A 10,868-nucleotide genomic window follows, 5' to 3' on the forward strand; every position below is an offset into this window, starting at 1 on the left:
AAGTCAATAACTCTCTAAATTGTGTAGTGTTAAATTAGTATATGTATACAAGATTATAAGTTTTTTTTTTTATAACGCTGGATATTATTGAGCCATCACGGCAAACACTTGAAACAAAATTTCACACCGAGGGAAGAACAATAACCATACCAGTAGGCAGGTGCAAACAAATAAAGTATAAAATGGTTGTCTAAAAAGACAAATTGTCTAAAAAGACAAAACACCATAGCAAACCACTCGCTTCAGAGGTGAAGGTGAGACAGGGGTGTTCCCATTTAAGGAGAAGGAGTAGCGTTCCTTGCTTCATACGCAATTAGATCTTTCAACCAGTTAGGGCCACCAAAAGCTATGTAGGACTGATATCTGCGTTCAGAGATTACACTATTGGCTATTCTCTGTGCTAACACATTCCTAGCTTCCAGAACGTGATCCAAAGACCAAAATTGAAACCATTGTACCATATCACAGATTTTCCCCACAAGTTCCACGGCTCCATGGCATGAATTTGGGCTTAGGAAACATGCTCTTGCGCGCTCGCAAGAGGATTCAAAGATGACCTGACCCTTACGCATGGATTTCATGCTCTCGATTTCCCAAAAGATTGCTAAGAGCTCTTCTTGTTCTCTGGTCTGCACAAAGGAATATGATCTCCTGCCATGCACTAAAACTTTTCCTCTGCTATCCCTTACGAACCAAGCGGCTCCACTCTTGCGAGAAGATTCAGACCAGGAGGCAGCAATGTTACATTTTAAAATGTCATCAGCTGGTGCCTTCCAAGATGGTTTGATAGCTCGAGACGGTTGTGTAGGAGCTGTGGGGCTAGCGTCAGGGTAGTTCAGCTCAAACCAAATGTTGGATTCTTCCTCAGCTTTCCTCATAATAGTAGCAGGGTCCATTCTTATTTTTTCAAAAACCAGAGCATTGCAAGCTTTCCATATATGCCAAAGCACCCAGAGGATACTCTATCGGAGTTGAGTATGGCAGTCTTTACTTTTGGTGCAAGCTACTAGATGGTGCATGTTGAGGAAAACAGAGTTTTGAGAAAGCCCTCTCTCCGGGAGAGGCAACCCTGCATCAGACCATGTATCTCTAGCCGTTGGACAATTGAATAAGGTATGACATATTGTCTCCTGTTCTGCTCCACAAGCTTTACAAGCTCGCTCTACTGGAATGCCTCGGTAACGTAATTGTTCCGCTACAGCCAGAGCACCTGCCAAAGCACGCCAGATGAAATGCCGAATCTTTGGTGTTGTTTGCAATTTCCAAATATTTTTCCATAGACTCTTCTCAATAGGGGGAAGTGAACCATTCCCAGGTACTTGCAGATTCTATAGGGTATCAATAAGTTTGTAACCACTCTGTGACGAGTAAGAGCCTTCTCGAGTGAAACCCCAGCATAGTCTATCCTCCTTGTGGATCATCGGTTTGATGTTTAGTATTGAAGCTGCGTCTTCTTCAGTAAAAAGCTCATTAATCTTCTGAGTGTCCCATAGACCCGTATTGGGAATAAGAAGGTCTGCGACACACAGAGTTAGATCCACAACGCTGTCCTGCCTATACATTGGTGCTCTTGGAATAGGATTTTGAAGCCAGTTTTCCGTCCAAACTCTTGTTGAGTTCCCATTTCCTATTCTCTTGACCATGCCTTTAGCTAGTAACTCTCTGCCATGAAGTATGCTTCTCAATGCATACGAAGGTCACGTACCTTCCCCACATTCCATAAAGGATCCATTTCTCCAATACTTACTCTTGAGGACCCTAGCTACCAACGAATCAGGTCTTTGCAGTATGCGCCATGCTTGTTTCGCCAACAACGCCTGGCTGAAACTACTGATGTCGTGAAAGCCCATGCCACCTTCTTCTTTATGTTTACAAAGGCGTTGCCAAGCTACCCATGCTATCTTCTTTTTATTAGATCCATTACTCCACCAAAATGCGACCATGGCACTGGTGAGTTTATCACAAAGATCCTTTGTGAGTTTGAAAACAGACATGGCATACACTGGAAGTGCTAACGCAATCGATTTTAGCAAAATTTCCTTGCAACCTTGTGATAAGGCTTTAAGGAACCAGCCCTGAAATCTGCCTTGTAGTCTTTCTCGGATAAAGTTTAACAGCTCCTGTTTGAAGCCATGGAAGCACTCCGGTAAACCTAGATACGTTCCATCTCCACCTTCTTTATCTATTTCCAGAATCCGCTTGATCTCAGCTTTCCCTTCTGCAGGAACCTTCCCGCCAAAGATAACAGAGGACTTCATTTTATTGATTTCCTGACCAGACGCGTCGCCGTATTGCTTTAAGAATTACATGAGCGTCAAGCTTTCTTCTGTATCAGCTCTGCACATCAGTAAACTATCGTCGGCAAATAAGAGATGGTGAACTGCAGGTCCATTTTTGTTCAGCTTGATCCCCTGAAGTTTCCAATTCTTCTTAGCCATATTCAGCACGTGAGCCAAGGCCTCAGCACATAAGATGAACAAGAAGGGTGATAGTGGATCGCCTTGTCTGATGCCACACTCTGGTTTAATGAGTCCATGTGTCTGGCCATTCGATAGAATCGTGTATGAGACTGTTGTAACGCAGCTCATAACCCATCGTACCCACTTGTGATCAAAGCCCATATTTTCAAGTAATGTCTCCAAGAAGGACCATTCAACGCGATCGTATGCCTTTGACATATCAGTTTTGATCGCCATAAACTGTTTGCCTATCGACTCATTCGTATGGAGCCCATGCACCATTTCATGTGCAACAATGATGATGTCGGAGATGAGGCGTTCTGATACGAAGGCACTTTGAGTGTCTGAAACCAACTCTGGAAGTATTGGCTTGAGGCGTTGACACAAAATCTTAGAGATGATTTTGTATTGAACAGAACATAAGCTGATTGGTCGCATGTCCTTCATCACTGAGGGATTTGGTACCTTGGGGAGTAAGCAAAGTTGGGTGTGATTCCACCCCTCTGGAATAACAGCAAAACTAAAGAAATTCTGGATCTCTTGTTATGCTTGGGCCAACTATGTGCCAGAATTTCTGGTAGAAAGCCCCCGTCAACCCATCCTCCCCTGGCGCGCTACTTGCTTTGATATGGAAGGCCGCTTGTTTAATCTCCTCCAGCGTTACCGGTCTTGTGAGCTTTTCATTCATCGCAGGTGTAACTCTGCTTTCAAAGCCATCAAAAAGCGCTTCCATCTCGTACGGATTTGTACTCATGAAAAGTTCACGAAAGTACTCCGCTGGTAGGTCCTCTTTTGCTCCTTCCGAGAACAGTTCCTCTCCAAGGTCATTTTTAAGCATAAGAATTTTGTTCCTGATCTTCCTGCTTTTGACGCAATTATGGAAAAAGGACGTGTTCTTATCTCCTTCTTTTAACCATTGTTCTCTGCATTATAAGTTATGCATGTTATATGAAATATATTTGAAAAAAACTGAAAATATCTTGTTTGAGAAAACCACCAAAGATACTGAAATTTAAAAAGAAACAAAAATGCGAAGTTTCTTTTTTTTTTGAAGATAAAAATGTGAAGTTTCACTTGAGACATTTTCACTTTCAACCTTTTAAATAATTAATTTTAATCTTTTCTAACTAAATCGTTTTAGATAAGTGAAAAATTAAATGCTAAATCGATTTAACAATGAGTTTTGTATATCTAAAACAATTTAGTAAAAAAAGATTAAAATTAACTATTTAACATTTGAATGCTAAAATAAATCAAACTAAAAGTTTATGATTTTGTTTGGCTGTGTAAAGACCAGTTCTCGTGCAAAGAATAACAAGGTGGATATGACTTAGCCTGCAGTTCTCACTTCTCAGAATCCGCCATCGGTAACGGTTCATCTTTTGTATAATTTAAAATGTTGTCGAGAAAAGAAATCAAAAGACCATTTGAATTAAAATTTGGGCTTAATATATCAATTGAGCCCATTTATAATGGGCGCAATATGACCCGGAACAAAAAACCTGACTATGTCCGGGTCAAGCAAATCGGAGTCGCCAAAGAGGAAAAAAAGGAGAGGTTTGGGTAGAGAGGGGATCGCGAGACGAAAATGGAGGTTCCAGGTTCATCGAAGAAGATGATCGCAACGCAGGAAGAGATGGTCGCAGCCAAAGTACCCCTCGGATACAGAGATCAGTGCGCTCATCTCCTGATCCCGCTCAACAAATGTCGCCAGGCTGAGTTCTTCCTCCCGTGGAAGTGCGAGGACGAGCGCCACGTGTACGAGAAGTGCGAGTACGAGCTCGTCATGGAGAGGATGCTCGCGATGCAGAAGATCCGCGAGGAAGAAGCCAAGGCTAAACAGGATAAGAAACAAGGGAACGGTGTTCCTCTGATCCCTAAGACCGCTAATGCTTAGCCCCTCCTCGATTCGATCTTCCAGGTTTCCGGTTAGTCTCCGGTTCTTTAATTGGCTGGGTGATTTGAATGAGATTGTTTGGTGTTAGATTTGAACATTTGACTAATATTGGATTTGATGTCAAAAAAAAAAAAAAAAAAAAAAAGACTAATATTGGATTCAGTTTTGAGGAAAGAATTTTTTGTATCAGTCATGCTTGAGAAATATCTGGAAATGTCTTCTTCTTTGCATTTGATTGTTCTTTGTAAGCCATCTCAATTTTAGCTTAAAGTACTACTCAGTAGTGAGTGAGCTTGTAAGTTGTTTCTCAGATCTTGGCTACAGTTACTTTGGTGTTGTTATTTATAAATCCTTATGACGCTTTGTACACTACACACTTAGCTCTGTTCTTCTGCTTTAAAGATTCTGCAAGAAGATAACACTCCTGAAACCTTTAGGTACTTTTTTACTAAAGCCGGAATAGGGATTTCGCTTATTAACAGGACTCAGCTCAATTTGCTAGACTATATGTTCGGTTTGAAAGTCTTATGCTTGGTCATTGTTTGAGCTTGTTAATTGTGTCATAGAGATACTATGGCTACAGTCATTTCGTGTTACTTGTTGAATCCTTCACAGAACGCATTTACCTCTGTCTCAACTCTGAACCTCTTCTACTTTAACGATTCTGCAAGAAGATACACTCCTTTATTTGGTGGATTATATATATACAAACATATAGCATATGTTCAGTAGATCCATTCCTCTGAACATTTATGTTCTCTAACATCTAGGTTTACAAACTCTTATGCTTTGTCAATGTATGAACTTGTAAACTGTGTCTTAGATTTCGTGGCTACCGTCAATATGTAAGAAGAAATGTGAAATTACAGCACTCACTACAGATTTAGGTCTGTGTCTGAACATCTTCTGGTTTAAAGATTCTGCAAAGAAGATACACACACTCCTTGATTTGGTGGATTTTATATACATATGTCAGTCAGTGTCACAACAGCTACATTAATATTCTCTTTATTTATACTTTCTCACTTGCCATTGAGTACTACAATGTTCATTGTCCTTGCCACTATGATTTGACAGTAACGGGTGTTTCTCTGCTCTATAGACAGACACCCGTACTAAATGTTTGGTCTAAGATTCTCTAGCATGTCAATGATTTTGTTTCACCCGACTCTTTTGCTCATTCTTCTTCTGTGTCCTAATTCATACTCTGAAATATTTGGACAGGGAATCTCTGGAACTGTGAAGAAGGTGGGGCTCTGCTTTTCAGTATTTTCTTCTTGTTGGTGATGAAAAATTTGTTGCTACATTCTCAGATGTTCAAAGATTATATCTCTTTTCGTTTTTTTTCTTCCTCTTGTTTAACTTTGTGAAACTGTTTCACAGAAAAGAAAAAAATAAGATGCAAACACTCATCTTTTTGTTGGTTTTCTATCTTTAATCTTTGAGAGAGAAAATTGAACATATTATATACAATATAAACAATTTCATCGAGTTAAATTTATTCAGCCAATCTAAACTATTAAAACAGGAGTACATTTAGTACTTGACCCTGAGTTTTCCTCAAAAATTACTATTCTATGCCATCACTACTATATAAAAGGAGCTATTTTTGGAGCTTATAAGGGGTGCCACATATGCAAAAATATTCTCCACCAATCAATCTGCCATGTTATTACGGGCTGGGTCACAAATCAATTTCAAGTTCCAGCCCAAACTTGCTCCATTCCGGCCCAACCTCAGATGCTTCTTATTATATGTGGGACCCACTATGTACTTATTAACTTAAGAAATCGCATGAGGTTGTTTCTGGGCCATAAGTTTGATTTACGATGGTAATCCTTAGCCCATTAAAAAAACGCTCAAGGCATTGTCCGCTCTGATCTACGGTTTCCAAAACCATTTTTCCTTTCGACGAGATGGTTGTGTCTCCGCCCTCCCCCCTTACTTTAAGATACGTTAATGGGTATTTATGGCAGTCTTAATTTTCTACACCCCTTCCATCTTCCTTATGATACCCTTAATGACTCCCCTGTTTCAAAACATCAGCCATAGCCCTCTCTATATAAAGTCGATCCTCGAGACCGGGATTAAACATCGCAACTCACATCCCTGCTTTCGTCATCCGCAGTGGCTTATACTACAGACGTGAAAATGTCTTCCTTTGCTGTTTTTGGTGCTCAATCAGCCGGTCCCCACGCTACTTTCTACGATCTCCGCCTTTGTCGGTTGTTGTCAGCCGTCTCTTATGCTTTTGGGACTCCCGCAATATCAATAAGAATGGCGAGTTCATGGGTAGCACCATACTCTTCCTAGATGAAAAGATGAACAGGCATGTACATCTACTCTCTTAGATTAATGATTTACCTAGGAGTTTCTTGATCTAGAGTGTAAAATTATAATTACCAAAAACCCTTATGTCTGTTTGTGACATTTGAACGCAGCTGATGTAACTTTGTCTAGAATATATATTTATGCTAAATCTGCTGCTCAAAGGTATAGTCATTTCAATACGTATCACTCATTTGTAACCTAAACTAAAACATACTTGCTCTTTTCAAGGTAACTATATATATCTGAACTCCACTCCGGGCACCAAGTTCTACTTTGACACCACCATCCCCGCCATTGAAGCATTCACAGAGAGGTCCGTCTAGGGAGCTTTGGAAAAAAAAAAAATTTAAATGCTTCCTTTATCATTTACCCCTTATTATGTAGTTATCTTCTATAATGCTTTTTGTTACACAATTGTTCACCAACTAGCTTGGGAGGTGCAGCAGGAGAGGTTTTTACACGGGTAGAAACCCATGCGAGGTATTAGAAAGAAAGAACTTGTGACAATTGGTGATCTTCATACCTACCTGTCCAACTCCAACGCCCAGGTTAGTATAGCTATTTAATTTCATTTTTGTAAAATCACATTCTCAATGTGTTACTAAATTTATTCTTCTAATGCTACGTCTATTTTTGCTATAAAGAGCCAGGAAGCTGATTTCCTCTACAAAGCTAGGATTGTCGGCGTCCTCCAACAGAATGGTTGGACTTATGTCTCTTGCACCGGTTGCAGCAAGAAGCTGGACAAATATGGCACCTCATGTGTTTCACATATGTCCATGTCCAAAAGTAAGAAATAGAAAGACTCGCCCATGTCCAAAAGTAAACTCAAGATTGTAAATGATCATAACACCTTAATGCTACTTTATGCAGGTTCCGTGTAGAGCTTGCCGTTGAAGATGGCAAAGACAATGCAAACGTTTGTGGTCTTTGATACAGAGATGTCTAAACTCACCAAAACGGAAGCAGCAACACTAGCTCTTGAGAAGGTTTGGGCTCTACGTTAAAAAGCCATTCATTTACGGTTTTCAAATTTTGGGGAACGTTGGCGAGTATTATCATATTTGCTGTCCATTTACGTGCCCTTCGTTTATCCCATGCATACAAATACATATGTAACTTTAAAAAATCACTGGTGGGGTCAGTTACAAATGTGACTAGATTAAAATAAAACTATGCAAATGGTTTAGTAAAAATAATGGTTCCAAACGCACATTTTAGTTGGAGTCACAACTAAATACGTACTACGATTTAGGATTCCCTTCATGGAATCAATATATAAACGGAAAGATTCTGAAGCTGTATAAAATTTCTTGATCCTTATACGTGGTCTAAGTAAATGAGTAGTATTAGCACATAAATGCATCTAATTTGGATATATTGATCTATGTAATGCTAAATACTTATTTACAATGGTATCAGTAGAAGCTCCGCCAATGCCATTTCTCACAAAAAGAATTCAATTGAAGGAAAAATTGAAACAAACCAACATAACATTTTATAAAATTTTAGTACTCACACAGAAGTTCAAGTATTGTTAATCCCACAACGCTTGAACTCAACATGCGCTACGGTGAAACGGTCACGCGCACTCAATCACTCCAACTCATTCTCAATAATCATACATTTAAGGTTTGCGGTCATAAATTCACACGAGCAAGCACCAAGAGAGTCATAACCGGTACATGTCAAGTTTTATAAATCAAGCTTCGCATTGCATCCTGAATACCACAACTATTCACTCAAAAAACCTATGTCCCCGACCCCGCGCTTGCGCGGGGAACCGCCCCTAGTTACTGTAAAACACGGTCGTTTTACATTAATCGCTAACCAAATCGTTTTAATTCCTAGACTATAAATTCGTTAACCAAATCGTTTTACATTCCTAGACCATAAATTCGTTAAAAACCATAACTTTGCACTATCTACTTATGTGTTACTAAAACAATTAATGCAATCGTGATAAGACCTCGGTGTCTCTTGGTCTACTTAATCAAAACCATCAATAAATACATTTATACATACATTTTCATAACATGACTAAACCATCAATTTCCATTGGGATAATAATATTCTAATCTTGATCTGCAGAATCAAAACCAGTATATTAGATAGATACAAATTCATTTGATTACATTAAAAACAAAGTTGTGTTCATTGGTCTATTTGTTTGTCATATTATGATCGTAACATTATCAACAACATGTTTCTCATATAAGTTTTGTTCTCAATTCTCATGTTCCTTTGTATGAACAATCGTATGGTTCATCAAATATGTATAAAATAATTTATTTGGTTCTATACACTTAATTCGGTTAGTTAATACCTAAAATAATATAGTGCATATCATTATATATTCACGGTGAAAATATTTAAATTAATCAATACTAATTTTTTTTTCTTTAATAACATTCTAAAAATATTCCTATTTCTACTCAAAAATAAAAAACAAAAACGATATCAATCAATTAACACAATTTTATTATTAAATTGACAAAACTTGCAAATCAAGTATGGATAATCTCTAAAAACAAATATACTATATATAATTATTATTTCTTAGTTAACTCAATAACATTCCAAAATATACTCCTATTGCTACGGAATAACCATAACAAAAACGTTATGAAGATGTGTGGGTAATCTTTAAAATCGCATATATTCTTTAAAAGGAACGTATATTAAATTACTGAAAACATATATTCTCTTTTGAATGCATTCAAATCATATCATAACTAACTAAAGATTTTGTTATAATTTCTCATTTACCCTACACTTTCCGATGCCAACTATATACATCTCATATCTATTGAGTAAAAGGAAAATCATTCTAAGCAGAAAACCTAAACACATGTTTAAGATTACAGCTTTTACTCCTCACAAAACTCAGACCTTTTAAAAACTCATGGCAGGTTCAAGTTAAATGTTTACGTTCATGGAAGTAACACACATCGTTTGGAGGAAGTACCTTCAAGATTGTTTTAGCCAACCAATTGGTATCTTATGTTTCTAAAAGTTTGTTACATTCTCTGCACTTTCTTCATCTAATATTTTCTTGCTATTATCTAATATGATGCGTGTTTTGATTGAAGGGTAACAAAATCTATGCTACTTGCAAAAGAACTCACATGTACCGAGTTCAACGAGCTGCAATGTTTATAACGATTTCGATCTCGCCTAACAAACAATTTCAATTTTTACTATATTTAAAAAACAAACGATCTTAATGTATCACTTTATGAAGGTCCTGTTAATATTTTGCACAGAAAGAAATCAGAATTGGTTTGAGAATGTAAAACAATTAGTTTAGTATTGTATACTAACCATCTTATTAGTCAGATACGATCAACTGCAATAATCCATAGATAAGCATGATCTCCTTCCATTATGACACAATTGATGTTTGCTTTTGTTGTCGGTTTCTTCTTACATTCTTCTTTTTCTAAGAAAATATATATCTATCAGTAATTCAGACCCTGTCCTGGAAATAGATACGGGTAAACTAAACTGAGTTAAAATCAGTCAGCATAATAAACCAAAAGCCGAAGCGTTTTAGTTGATTCGTTACTAATCTGAGACATGCATGTTTTTTTTTCGGGTTTAGTTTGCTCATCATGTCTAACCTTGAGGTCAAAAGCGATGGTATATAGCAATAGCTATCTGATTAATTATACAATACTAGCCATATTTCTAAAGCGTATAATAAATAAGATCGCGGAGCAAAGGATCCGGTGAAGAGAAAGAGACAAGACAAAGAAAGAGTTCAATGTAAAAAAGGAAGTCAGTGGAACGAAACAACCGACGGTAACCTACTTTCTGTTTTTTTTCCGAAAAAAACATTGAAAAAAAACATTTTGGGCTTGGCCATTACAAATGAACGAGGTCCACAATGTTTGACAATTTTTTTCATATATTGGGCGAAATTTTAAAATATATTATAATATAACTAATTTTCAAAGTAATACCTAAGTTTATTTATCTAATACTATAAGTTTATCACATTTAATCATATACAAACTATCTAATTTTACAATTATACATAAATATAAACAATCAAAACATATAACAAATAATAATATTGTTTTAAATCATATATAAATTGTCTTAAAATAAAATTTGAACTATATATACAAATTTCAAGTTCAAATAACCATCTTTAGATTTAATAAAGGACAATTCTC

At 37.3% G+C, this 10,868-nt stretch overlaps 2 protein-coding genes across 3 annotated transcripts; one reads left to right on the forward strand and one right to left on the reverse strand.

The window, feature by feature from the left end:
• Positions 1–275: 275 nt before the first annotated feature.
• On the reverse strand, positions 276–896 carry LOC106442202. The gene has a single exon (XM_013883916.1). It carries the CDS (start codon positions 894–896, stop codon positions 276–278), a length of 621 nt encoding a protein of 206 aa, XP_013739370.1.
• A 3,054-nt stretch (positions 897–3,950) lies between these two features.
• LOC106439293 (NADH dehydrogenase [ubiquinone] 1 beta subcomplex subunit 7) lies at positions 3,951–9,908 on the forward strand. 2 transcript variants are annotated; one of them, XR_007326585.1, is made up of 3 exons: positions 3,951–4,387; positions 5,581–9,683; positions 9,780–9,908. XR_007326585.1 is itself a non-coding variant. In XM_013880700.3 (2 exons), the coding sequence occupies exon 1, from the start codon at positions 4,048–4,050 to the stop codon at positions 4,354–4,356; it is 309 nt and encodes a 102-aa protein (XP_013736154.1). In that variant the 5' UTR covers positions 3,962–4,047; the 3' UTR covers positions 4,357–4,387; positions 5,581–5,787. The 2 variants fall into 2 exon arrangements, 1 of the variants encoding a protein (XP_013736154.1); XM_013880700.3 differs by lacking the exon at positions 9,780–9,908 and having other exon boundaries at positions 3,962–4,387; positions 5,581–5,787.
• The last annotated feature ends 960 nt before the right edge of the window (positions 9,909–10,868 follow it).

The sequence above is a fragment of the Brassica napus genome, chromosome C7 (genome assembly GCF_020379485.1).
Source record: "Brassica napus cultivar Da-Ae chromosome C7, Da-Ae, whole genome shotgun sequence".
NCBI lineage: Eukaryota > Viridiplantae > Streptophyta > Magnoliopsida > Brassicales > Brassicaceae > Brassica > Brassica napus.